Genomic DNA, 13,473 nt, shown 5'->3' with positions numbered 1-13,473 from the left:
TTCCTAGACCTACAACTCGGGACACCCTACCCGAGATCCGTCGTTTTTAGCACCGACATGTATTGGTAGAGTATAGGGGTGTACAATGGTGATGATTGATTGAGAGTAATCTATGGTTCTCATCGTTATTGACTAGCCTAACCCCGACTTACATGGATACATGAGTCTAGGGTTTACATGATCATAGTCAGTTAGGGTTATGGAGGAGACATCCTGGACGTCGGTTTCCTTATCATATGCTCCAAGTTTTCTGAGCCCTCCTCTCTATTAGGCCCATAGGCCGAGATGACGGCCCATGGCATAAAACGACCTAAGGGGCCTCGGGACAGCCTACTTAAGCCGACTCTAGGTATGGCGAGGCACCCTTGGGTCATAACACCATTAACACGCGCCTGAATGATTCACCAAAATCAGGTCCGCGGCCTTGCAGGAGCGCATATTCCTTTAGTCATTTTCTTTCTTGATTTTTTGACCTGAAATTTTATGAGTTAGAAACCTAGTCAATTTAGATCATGATCACAGCATGAGACTATTCGTTTCTCCTACTTACATGACCTATCAACCAGCACCAAAGATGCACCAAATCGAGTCAGGGTTTCTCCTTGCGCCGTCATCGTAATCTACTCCATCCCGAACGCCGGTGTGCACCGGCGAGCAGGACATCAGGTCTCCAAAATCTACCACCTTCTAATCCTTCATCGGGAAAGTGCGATTTAGGTTTTCAAGAAGCAGTACACGCGACTTCTCAGGTTCGTCACCACGGGTCATCTTCCTTTAAAGTCACGTAGCGCTGCATCCCGCTGTCTCCGTTGCCGTCTGTTTCGACCTGTCTTCGCCAACATTGTTGTCAACGACATCGCATGTGCAGCAAAGAGAATTACTTCATCTATCTGTTTTCTATATGAAAATGTTTTGTGTAAAATTCATCAAACTTCTGCTTTTCAAAATTTTGTCATGCCATACAAAAGCTTCAGCTAGCCCCAGTAATAAAACAAAAAAGCTGAGGTACCTCGCTGGAAATGTCCAAACAGAATCACCGAGAAACCGCCGTTTCTTTGGCCCCATCAAACCGCTATAAATTCCTTCAAAGGGGAAAAAAACCTAGAAATTTCGCCGAGAGAGTGGAAGCCCCGGTGGCGCTCGTCCGTTCCCCCCTTCCTCATTCGGCTTCTCAGCTCGAAAACGCGAGCGCCAAAAATCCCCCGCGCCGCCAAAGCGGCGGTTGGGGTTCCGGCCTCCGCTTCCCCCGCCGCCCCGCCCCACGGTAGCCCCGCCGTCGCGCGCAGATCCCCGAGGACCCCCAGCCTCGCCGCCCGCCGTGTCGTATCGGCGGACTCCCTGGTGAGGCCCCGGAATGCTTGCCCTCGTCGTTTTATGACGCCGGTCGACGCAGGACCGTCGGTTCGGGCTGATCTCTCCGTGTTTTTGATGGGTTATTAGTGGGTTCTGTTATGCGCGAGGATGATTTCTAGGCGGCGGCCGGTGGGATGTGGCATGCCCGGTCTTTGACGGCCTAGGGTTTGGGGGCGGCCCTTCGGGGTATCCAGTGATGGTGTGGGGGGTAAGAGCGAGTTTTGGTGGGTACGGAATGGTGGTTTCGCTAGGCGGTCGGGATGGGGAGGCTTGGTCGCGCCATTAATCGCCCCATTAATTGGCGATCTGTTGGTGGGTGATTGGTGTTGATTTTTTTTCATGGTGTTTCTTGGTTCTTGGATTCTGCGAATCGGAGTGGCATCTTCATGCCATTTGTTGAAAGCGGCATGACGCATTTCCATGCCGTAAATCTGAAGTGCATTTTGTTGATGTTATAAAAAATGGTAGAACTTCTTGGTTGCTGGATTTCAAGTGTTGCACTTGGGTCATGTTATAGATCTACGGCTGCAGTGAACGAATATGAGCTGGTTACTGTATTTTCTAGCGAGGATTAGCGTGCACTGTACAGAATGTATTTTGAATCTTTGTACAAAAAGGTTTAACACAAGGACATCGTGTACGGCTGCATTGAGCGGATATGCGCCGATTACTGTATTTTTCTAGTGAAGATTAGCTTTTACAGAATGTATTTTTAATCTTTACATAGGAGATTAGCTTGTACATGATGTATTCTAAATCTTTATGTAAAAGATTAACACACGACATTGTGTGATTAGTGTAAAAGTTATAGGCTGGAGTTGAAGCAATGTTATTCTTCCATTTGTTGTTCCATGACTTTCATGCATTTTTTTTACAAAAGTTACTGTACCCATGAACCAATGCTAGTATCAATTAACACTACTGTACATTACCTGCTCCTTGTCTTGTGCTTCATATATGCGGTGCATGGCTCTTGATGGCTTAGAGTTTCTCCTGAAGGAGAATGCAGTAACTGTTGTTAAATTTTGCAGGTGTGGAACGAATTGTTCGTTTTGTAGAGGTTGTATTACAAGGACCAAATGCCTCTCTTCAAGAGGACACCTTTCTTCTTACTGGACCCACCAAAGGACTTGGATCCCAAGGAGAAGGTGTTCCAAGTTCGATTTACTAAGGAGATATTTCGAGATTACCAGTATCCTCTTACATATAACTGTTCACAATTAATTGATCTGTACCTGATATAAATCATAATTTCCAAACAAAATATGACATTTTGCAGCTTTTATGTTTGCAATAGACTATGTTGCAGCAACAGTGTGCATCCTTGACTATTGATTAGGGAGTACCTGAATAGGTTGAACCTTTACCGTAAAAGGGTTTGGACATGTAAGGTGTCTGGAAAATCTAATTTAACCTATGAGGAAGCTTTGGTCTCAGAGCAGCGGGCTGCAGAGAAGGCTCAACAGTTGCCAAGAGAGCTTATGTCTCCTGTTCTCCAGATGATCCAATACAGTAGGGCCAAGCTTTTCCTGATTATGACATTATCGGCACTTGTCATGATTATAATGTTTCAGTCTCGCTATAATCCTTATTTCTTTATGATGCACATTGTTGGCCTTTGAAAAAGAAACGGTATAGCATTTTGTTATGTGTATATCTAGACTAAGTTACATTTAGGAAATGTTTTTTTAAAGGCCATTGAGCTAATGCTGTTTGTTTGACATTGATTATCTGTGGCATCATTGCATGTTTAGAATTTTATGCTGGTAAGGAGTTTCGCGTGTTTGAGATTTTCTGTTTATATTCACTGACAAGTCCCACTTGTTTTCATCAGTTTTCTTTTGGATTGTTCAGACATTCTTTCTGGATAAAATTGATGATATGTTCTCCTCCATTGATTCATCACATTTGATTTCTCATTTTATGTGTGCACTGTAATAAATTTCCAATTCAGGGCTGGCAATCTATCCATGCGACTGACAGTCTGGCATATAGGTTTACTGCACATTTAGTTAGCTGTGTCATCTGTATACTGTTAATAATCTGCAGTGAGGCTATTTTTCACGCTGTCGCAAACTATCGTTTATGTCTATGATATTTTCATATGCTACATGTTATTCTATTTAGTGAAGAACGCGGAATATTTCTAGGTGAGAATATTTGTGTTATATTTTTAAGGCCGGATACACTGCATTTGCTTCAGGTACACTTAACTTAACTGACCTTGTCAACAAGATATATGGCAGTCTGCAAGAGAATCTGTTTGAAGGATTAGAATTACATGCTAAAAGAGATGGTTCGGAGGCTGCTTGCAAGATTCTGAAGGTTATAGGTTCAGGTAAAACCACAAGCTATGAGGTGGGCTGGATTGGTCAAGACAATGCAATTACCAGCACTTCAGTTCTCAGAGCCGACGATCTAATTCGCAAGAAAGCACCTTGTGGTCGTAATATGCTCAAGATTTTTGTCAGGGAATCAACATCACAAAACTCTCCATGGATCGTACATATGAATCTTGCAAAGAAATATGGCATACCCACTGAGCCTCCAAAAGACATGATTGTAACCATCTTTTCTTGTTTCCTTTATTCTCTCTCTTATTATTATGATCCTAATACATCATGGCTTACAGAATGGTGAAGGATTGTCCAAAGCAAGGAAAAGACTAGCGAATGGGACTGCAGAAGATGCCAGCAAAAGGTCAAAGAAAGGTGAATTAAGCAGATATTCATGTCATCTCTTTCACTTTGTATTTTACCATGGGTTTCATTTTACTACAGGTTTGACTGGCTTCTTATTGTTCACTTTCCATGTGACTTTCAGATGAGGAGCAAGTAGTACCAGTTAAATACCCAATCGATGATCTTTTAGTAAAGCCGGTGGCAGATGACCCTCTTTTGTCAAAGAGATGCCCAGCATCCACAGATTTCAAAGTCCCTATAAGTTCTGTGGGAGATCTCCTGATGGTCTGGGATTTCTGCATGTCTTTTGGGAGGCTTTTATGCTTGTCGCCGTTTTCCTTGTCAGATCTGGAGAATGCAATTTGCCACAAAGAAACCAATCTTGTTCTTCTTGTGGAAATACACACTGCACTTCTCAATTTGCTTATTAATGATGAAGGCGAATATTTTGAGTTTATCCAGAACAAGAACAGAAAATCAAAGGTGATTTCTTCTTCTTATTATTCAAAATTTAAGTCTGGGCGAACTTGTACCATATTCTGTTCCCTGAAACATGAATCATATTGTATGTAGGTATCTCTAGTCACCTGGAAGGAGTATCTATGTGATTTCATGGAAATGACAAGTATCTCCAGTAACATATCAACAGTACGGAGGGGTCACTATGGTCTTGTTCCCACTAGCCTGAAACTTGAAATCCTACGGGAATTGGTAGATGAAGCCATTGCAACTATTGCTGTAAAAGAGAAATTAGACGAACGCATTGATCAGCAACATGCACTTGCAGCAGAAAAAAGAGAGATTGCTAGAAAGAGTAAGGAAGAGCAGAAGCTGATCATGGAAGTGGCAACAGAAAAGGAAATGAATCAGGCAAATGCTGTACAGGATGGCAACGAGAATGTTAATAGCCAGCTTGTGGCAAAAGAAGGGAACGAGAGGAAAAACGCTCCCACCAGCAAAATGGGAGATGCGAAATTGCATCTGGTGAGAACCTATATCAGTATATCTTTTAAGTTTAATCCATGTAACAGAAAAGGAAATGAATCAGACAAATGCTGTACAGGACGGCAACGGGAATGTTAATAGCCAGCTTGTGGCAAAAGAAGGGAAGGAGAGGAAAAACGCTCCCGCCAGCAAAATGGGAGATGTGAAATTGCATCTGGTGAGAACCTACCTATATATCAGTATATCTTTTAAGTTTAATCCATGTAACCTTTTATGCACACATGTTAATTCTTACATATGTACATGCATGTCTCTGCTGAAACTGTTCATGAAAGTGCTTCTCTCTGCTTATAGGGGAGGCATCTGGAGAAAGAACTACTGGACCAATCAGTACGAACTAGTCCTCTTGGAAAAGACAGATACTATAACAGGTATTGGTTTTTTAGGCGTGAAGGAAGACTTTTTGTTGAAAGTGCAGATTCCAAAGAGTGGGGGTACTATAGCACCAAGGAAGAGGTGATTGTTTGCTACTGTATAAATTTCTTTGCTTCCTTTTCTATGTACAACAATCTATGTTAACTCTGCAATTAACAGCTTGATGCGCTCATTGGGTCTTTAAACATTAAAGGCATAAGGGAGAGAGCACTCAAACAACAGCTTGACAAGTTCTACAACAAGATAAGGTATGGAACTGAAAGTCTTCTATTATTATATTCTTTAATTTATCTCGTACTATTGGACTGTTTTTGTGGTGTGGTGATTGCCTTCTGTTGATTCTTAGAATAGAGATGTAGGAGTAGTTGACACTAGGAAGTGCAGATCATCACATTTTATATCCAATATCTTGAATCTATCCTAGTTTCTGTTCTGTGCATTTTACGATCTTGTCCTCTGTCAACCTTGCTTTAATGAACATTGCACTTCATAGCATTAGATTGGTCTAACCAATGTGAATGATAGTGCTTTTATTGTTTAGCGCAATTTTATTCCTTTGCGATGATATTTGGCTGTATTATAGAAGGGGGTGTCATAAACCACTAATTTTGTATTCTGGATCTGGAAGAACTTGGCACCAAATTTTGTGACATCGCTGAAAACTGGTCAGGCCATGCTGACCTATTTTTTGTGAAAGGGCTGGTTCAGGGCCTAAATGATGCCCTTTGATTCCTTTGAAATAGATATCTCATTACATACTTCCTCCGTCCGGAATTAGTTGTCGTCCAAATGGATGTATCTACACTAATTCCGGGTGGAGTAGAAATTATCCAAAGTTTCCAATGCCAAACCATGGAAATCTCAAAAAAGAAAAATTAGTGCCCAGCGTTCTTCACTGAAAATGAAATGATTTTTTTTTTCTGTCCATGCAAAACTGTTTTCCAGACCGCAACTCATTGTTGTTTATTTCACTTGCGCATGTTTTTCTGTCTATATGAATAAGTATTCTTTTGCGTTGCCCTTGTACCTACTGTTGAGGACAAGAGCTGGCTTTAGGTTCGCAGAAGCAAAACTAACAAGTAGCTTTCCCTTTGTTCGTGAATATAGTAATGCTGTGGAGAAGAGATTGAAGGAGGTGACACATCAGTTGTTAGTTGAAGAGGCTGTGTTGCGGCGTTCATCTCGTGTACATGCTCATCCAAAGGACAGCCCTTCTACGTCATTCCTCGAGTATGTCAACACATGGAAGCCTGTTCAAAAGAGAAACAGATCGAAAGATGACCGAGCTACTTAGTTGATAGATGGATAGGCTACTTTTTGTATGGCCTATTTGTTGTCTCAACTCTGAACCGTAGTAGGGGTTCATTTCTTGCGCCAAATTTTCGGAAACTAAGGCAGTCGAACTGGAGCTGCATGTAATTTGACCCCTGGTAGAGTCGATGTTTTCTTTGTTTCTGTAGTTGGTACTGAAGTGGCGATGCTGAAAACAAATCGTTAGCTAGGAATCTGTTCTATGTCGTGGATTTGACAGCTTCCACGCCCTTTCACAAGTGCAATTATTATCTAGGAGTATGTCTTCAGTTTTCCATGGCTGACTGTTGGATGTGTGCTGGCTCCTAGCTACGCTTTAGGGCGTGTTTGGTTGCTTGCGTAGCTACAGGCTGCATTGCATGGGGCGTCCTGGGTGAGCCTGGCCTGGTTGGGCTGATGCAAGGATGAGTAGAGATGGGTGTTTGGTGAACTTGCATGATATTGCTGCACTACGAGCAGGTTTTTCTGAATTTTGTTGGGCTTGACATATCATTGTTTGCTAGCTACTTCAGCGACAGATGGCTAATACGTAATCCATCGCTCGAGCCGCCAATCATGACCAAAACTGCACTGCTCCAGCTATCTCGCACACTTGAACTGAAACAGAGGAGATAGATTGGCCGAGTTGTGCAGACTCGACCGATATTGTCGCGAGTCACCGTGCAAATGCAACCGATCGTTTCCTTCAGTGAGGAACGCTGTGACGCAGCAGCGCCGGGCGACGAGACCCGGAGCTCGGCGGCTCCAGACGGCAGGACGAGGACGGCAGCAACGATGCTTGGTCGAGGTCGACGGTGGCTGCAACGCTTGGTCGACGACGATGGCGACGGCACTTGGTCAAGGACAGCGGCGGCGGCGAGGCTTGGTCCAGGACGACGACGACGACGGCGACGCCACTTGGTCGAGGACGGCAGCGGCTACCCTTGGTCGAGGACGACGGCGAAGACACTTATCGAGGACGATGGCGGCGCGCGGCTACCCTTGGTCGTGGACGACGACGGCGACAGCACTTGGTCGAGGACCACGGCGGCGGTCGACGACGACGATGACGTTTGGTCGAGGACAATGGCAGCGCTTGGTGGAGGTTGAACGAGGACAACAGAGTTTGACGAGGGCGGCGGCGACCGTTGGTTGAGGACGACAACGGCGGCGTTTGGTTGAGGCCGACAACGGCGGCGTTTGGTCTAGCGGCAAAGAGATGAAAGATAGTAGAAGAAAAGCGAACGAGCCAGAGCCTGCATGCGAGAAACGCGAGATACTTGCGTTTCCCTCGGCCTGGCTGGGAGGCCTCCTTTTGCATCCACGGACCAGGCTCACCAGCCCATGCAGCCTACCAAACCATCCAAATTTTGCATGGCGGGTGCGAGCCACATGCAAATCAGGAAACTAAACACAGGTGTATCTCCAACTTGGAGGGACTGGGAGGAGTGTACGTAGACGGCCATGCTCAGAGCGTGGGAGGCAGGGCGGCGCAAGTCTATGCCACGGTCATGTTGGTTGTTCGATCGAGAGTCCCTCCCATGGATATGTGTAAGCAGATCGTTTTTATTTGGGCAACGATAGGATAGGCGCCGGGTGCTTTGGAAGTAGCGAACTGTCAGATCTCGCCTCCTTTTCCTTTTCACACGTACAAGGAAACAAAACACAAAAAGTGTTATCGATCCATGCCTGCGCCGGCCTGGAAGCTCCGATGGTTCCCCAACTCTCGTCGCTCGCCGTCGGCATCGCCGCTCGTCGGTTGCCAGCTTGAAAGCAAAACACATGGTTCCGGCAAATAATTAATATGGTTTCAGCAAACAATAATGTGGTTGCAGCAAGCAAATAATTAATATGGTTCCAGCAAATAATAATGTGGTTGCAGCAAAAATGCTATGATTCCAGCGAAATACATTAATATAGTTCCAGCAAAAAACACATATGGTTCCAACAAAAAATTGATATAGTTCCAGCAAAAATGAAAAATGGTTCCTCAGAAGAAGAAAAAAGATCAATGCAGCAAAAAAAATCACATCGTCGCCGCCGTCCCAGCACCATCCTTGCCGATTGCAACAAGTCAAAATGCTGGTTCCAGCAAAAAATCTATGCAACAAAAATCATGGCACCCGCGGCCGTGGTCGCCCGACATTGTCCCCTCCTGTTGCAGCAAATCGAGAAAATGGTTCCAGCAAAATTCGAAAGTAGTTTCAACAAAAATTAAAAAAAGAACAATTTACCGCGACGGCAACCGTTGTCGCCGTCCACCACCATCCTCGCCGTTGAAGGAAATCTCGGCGCTGGTTGAAGCAGATCCCCATGCCGGTTCCAGCATCGGGTCCCAGTGCATCCCCTCTGCGCATCGTCGTCAGGCCGAGGACACAAACAGCCTCCGCCGTAGGCTGGCCGCTCCACGACCTCGCTCGATGGGCGCAGCTCGTCGTGGTGGCGCTTCATCGACGCAGCTCCTCGCTCGTGTCGGCTTCGGCACACCTCAAGCACAGTCACTGGCGTTGGGATTGTGGGGATTGAGAGACAGAGAGAAGAGCGGCAGGGGAAGAAATTGGATAGATATTCGCGTGGGGGTAAGGATAAGGTTTCTATGATGAGCGGTGGTCAAGCGGCCATGTGGGTCCACGTGTGTGTGCGTTGCGCGATGAGGAGGGACCGGCCCAGTTTCGGCCGGTGCACCGAACCGAACCGTTTCCCTTTTTATTTTTGCGAGATGTGTATGTAGATCGTTGCTTTCCTTCCATTTGGTTGCTGGTGTTCATCAAATAATTTTTGAAATATTTGGGCTTGGCTCAATAGCTAATCTATATCTATATATTTTTCATCATTTTTCATTACTAATAATCGGAGGTAGGTTTCTTTGAATTTTTTTTATCCAAGAGATACTAATTTTTTGTGCGTCTATGCGTTGGAATAACACATTGCTAGAAAACAATTCGTTCAAGTTTTGTACTACGTTGCCTCTCTACGCTTGTTCATCCGGCGGCCCGCATCTAGCAGTTTCTTAGAGAGAAGGGTCACATCCAGCTGTTCGCCCGCGCTCCAAACTTGACCCAAAAAAGCTTGGCCGCTAAGGCTGGTTGTAATGGAAAGTATCATGTAGTAGTATCATGCATATAATACTAGTGTATAATACTACCTCCCTAATGCATAATATTATATATTAGTATCATGTAGTACTTTATTTATTGCCATGCATGACACAAAGTAGCATAATATTTATTATGATACGGTATCATGATATGATATTCCACCATCTCTTTTTCATTTAAGACTATGACACCTCATCAAAATTGCATAGTTGGCATGCATGATACTAGCTATGATACTACCATTACAACTAGCCTAAGTCATAAGAATGGGCTTTCATTTGGGTTCAGTCCGTCCGTTGCCCGCACCCTTTTTCAGGATAAACAATCCCGCGGCCTTTTTTGGACAAAAAAGAAATAGTTGTATGGGGACTCGATCTCATGATCAGCCATGTAGAGTATAAAAGAGAAGGCTAACTGAACTAGAGATGAGAGGGTTTCATTTGCTTATTAGACAATCCTACCTCGCCTCTTTACACAAATTCCTGCTAATTTAAATGGGTCCGTGAGTTGCCTGCAAAAGCAAGAAGCCTCCTTGAGAATCAATAAACAAAGATGTTGATAATTAAATCAGATGAAGAGAGTATCTCATTATTAAATGAGATTGTGGGCTAGGAAGGAAAGAAGTTAAGAAAAGGGAAGAAAAAGAAGAAAACTAAATTATGTATCCTCAGCACAGGAAACAAAGGAATATTCTGTATCCCCAGCACATGAAACAAAGGAATAAATTCCGCTGTTATGGACATTTTGGTGTTGAATTGGTTCGCAACATGCACTGTGAGGAGCTTGGCAACTGACCAAACTCATTGCCTTGAGACTGATCTTCGTTTCTTATTAATCTCCTGTCATAATTTTTGCTTAGCTATGCTTATTTTATAATAATTTGAGCATGCTAAAATGTGATGACCAAACTCACCACCTTGAGATTTATCACATTTGTCGTAATTAGGTGGACAATTGGCCACCAGCGTTGATGGTACAAAGAGAAAAAGTAGCAAGCTCACTAGGGTTGCATGAGAGTTTATCTTTTCCGTTCCAACGCACGTGCATGTTTGCTAATTCTTAATAAATTTCAAAGGCCCATGTATGACAAGACTGAAGGTGCAAATTTTAGGTTTTGTTTCAGTTTCAGTTACCATTGAAGCTTAGAATCAGCTTTGCCATTGAAATACACTTGGACGTGCTTCAGACATTTGCATTGAAAATGACCCGAATCTACATACAGTTTCACGGGCAAAGTTGATTCCAAATAGATATTTGTTTCAGCTTCTATTTTTTTATGCTGCTGTCTAAAGCTGAAACAAACAGGAGCTTAGTCCCACCTCGAAAATGGAGGTGGTGTGAGACCAACTTGTATCGAGTTTTTCCATTTCACTAAAGGATAAGTATAAGGAGAGAAAGATAACACCACATGCGCTTGCCTCATCGGGCAGCGCTCGGGCAGACAGGCACGTGGATAGTCCACCAAAATCCAATCTTATCTTTTGCTCTCCTGCCTAGTAAGTTTATGAGTTGGAAACCTGGTCAGTTTATGAGTTGTCCGGTTCTACTATATGTACGACTGATCGGCAACTGCCAAAGGTACACTAAATCGAGTTAGTGTTTTTATCTCCTCTCGCTGCTGACGCCACTAACATAGTCTGCACTGGGAGAGAGCGAATCCGATTTTTGGGAAGCTCTATGAGCGACTGCTTCACCAATACCGTCATCAACAACATCGCCTCTGCAGCAGCCACGACTGCTTTACTTACGACCGATCAATACGTGCTACATATGCTGATCTACTTTTTAATCATATACGTTTGTTACTACATGTGCGATGTTGATGTTCATGTTTTCATCTACTATACTAGAGCTCTGCATGGTACAATGCTAATATTTTTTTTCTTTCTAAAACACATTTTTTATAAAACTGATGAGCAAATTGCCTAATTTTCAAGCAACAATTTGAGTTTTCATTGATGTTTTGTTTCCTGAACTTTCACCCGCTTTCTTGCGAGCCATACGGGCTGCAATGTTGGTACGGTTGCAGCTACAAGAGCATCTATAACTGCGGACATCAAATCCGGCCAGGCCTTAAATTTTCTCATCTGCATCTGAATACCTTATACTAAAAATCGTAAATCCATGTGAAAGCATGCAACCGATGAAATGCACGTACTATGTAGATTAAATAACCTATACTACCCTAATCCTTGTCGGAGATATCCACTATCTCCGTGCCCGGCTCTGGGTACATGGGCGGCAACCGCAACTCCGGCTGCTCCGCGTCGCCCTTCGCCTCCATCTCCGCGTCAAGTTCGTCGAAGAATGCGTCGGTCGCTGCCCGTTCCTGCCGGATGAACTGCCGGTTGGCCTCCATATATGCCTCATCCTGAATGGACTCCCGGATGGCCTACTGCTCCGCCATCTCAGCCGCTTGGGCGACCGCGAACTCCGCCTCCACATCCTCCATGTTGAAGCCCGGAGTCGCCACCAGCTCCTGCTCCAGCTGCTCCGCCTCGTCCTCCTTCGGATCCACCACCTCCATTGGAGCCGGCTGCTGCTCCTCTCCATCCGCCTTCTCCTCCTCCGACTCCGGCGAGTCTGGAGGCAACCGAACAACAATGCAGGCGCCGCACGCGGCGCGCCTCACCCAGATCTCCTGCTCAATCTGGTACCGGCACTCCGGCTTGAGTACAACATACGTGGTTATCTTTTGTCGAACCACGGCGAAGGCGAAGAGCGTGGGAAGAGCGGCGGAGCGGGAGAGAGAATGTGGATGGGCTCGTGCTGGTGGCACGGAGAGGGAGAATGTGAATGTGGCTAGGGCCGAGGGACGACAGCCGGTTTAAATAGCCTGATTTGGGCTCGGGCGGCGAGCCGGAGCGGCGCCACGTTGAAAGTACATGTAGTCCCATGTGTGGTTTTGGTAATTAAATAACAATCCTATAGGACTAATGTTTGCATTGAGATATACATTTGAAGGTTAGTCCCATTGAAAAATGATTGAAGAATAATGGAAGACAACTTCTTTGAAGCAACAATTACATCAAGATGATCAAAATGGAGTTCATTGAAGTATCTTAAGGGTTGCGATGCTTAGAGCTATGGTTTGAACCATAATGGATCAAGATCTTAAAAGGATGATTTGTATGATGAATTCTAGGAGTGGCTCAAAGATATGATCATAATGGACTCATGTGTTGAGTCATGATTGAGAAAGCTATTCAAGTGAAGAATTCAACATACCCTTCATGACGTCAAGATTAAACATGGAGTAGAGATATCGGTTGACCAAGATGAAGCTCGGAGATCAAACTCTAAATGATCAACACACGAGCGCAAACGATGCACCACATAGGATCTTGTGGTATGATAAGAAATTATCAATTGCACTCTGTGTACTAACCCATACTATGTGTTGCCTATGGTTTTGAGGGTTAGGTGATTCTCATGGGCTCGCATCGAGAGAGAGAGAGAGATCTCAAGTGTCCATGAGAGGATGGCATCAAGTGTTGATGATCATGGTTGACAAGCGCAAGTTAAAGATAGCCATCCCGAAGGATTACATGCTTGAAGCTTGTGGATGATCACGTGATGAATGTATGAAGATGAATACAATGCAATGCTCCCCGCATGGCTTATGGGGGAGCTATTTGAAGCCTTCACCAAGTCTCATGATCAAGATCATC

General features: G+C 44.5%; 1 protein-coding gene across 2 annotated transcripts; it reads left to right on the top strand.

The window, feature by feature from the left end:
• Positions 1-1,095: 1,095 nt before the first annotated feature.
• LOC125538361 (DDT domain-containing protein DDB_G0282237) lies at positions 1,096-7,000 on the top strand. 2 transcript variants are annotated; one of them, XM_048701620.1, is made up of 11 exons: positions 1,097-1,341; positions 2,385-2,545; positions 2,693-2,865; positions 3,557-3,915; positions 3,986-4,064; positions 4,177-4,517; positions 4,608-5,018; positions 5,098-5,196; positions 5,334-5,495; positions 5,574-5,662; positions 6,522-7,000. In XM_048701620.1, exons 2-11 carry the CDS (start codon positions 2,433-2,435, stop codon positions 6,706-6,708), a joined length of 2,013 nt encoding a protein of 670 aa, XP_048557577.1. In that variant the 5' UTR covers positions 1,097-1,341; positions 2,385-2,432; the 3' UTR covers positions 6,709-7,000. The 2 variants fall into 2 exon arrangements, with proteins under 2 accessions (XP_048557578.1, XP_048557577.1); XM_048701621.1 differs by lacking the exon at positions 5,098-5,196 and having other exon boundaries at positions 1,096-1,341.
• The last annotated feature ends 6,473 nt before the right edge of the window (positions 7,001-13,473 follow it).

Source organism: Triticum urartu, chromosome 2, assembly GCF_003073215.2.
Source record: "Triticum urartu cultivar G1812 chromosome 2, Tu2.1, whole genome shotgun sequence".
In the NCBI taxonomy this organism is placed as follows: Eukaryota; Viridiplantae; Streptophyta; class Magnoliopsida; order Poales; family Poaceae; genus Triticum; species Triticum urartu.
The sequence above is the reverse complement of the archived record's forward strand: the minus strand, read 5'-3'. Positions and strand labels throughout refer to the sequence as shown.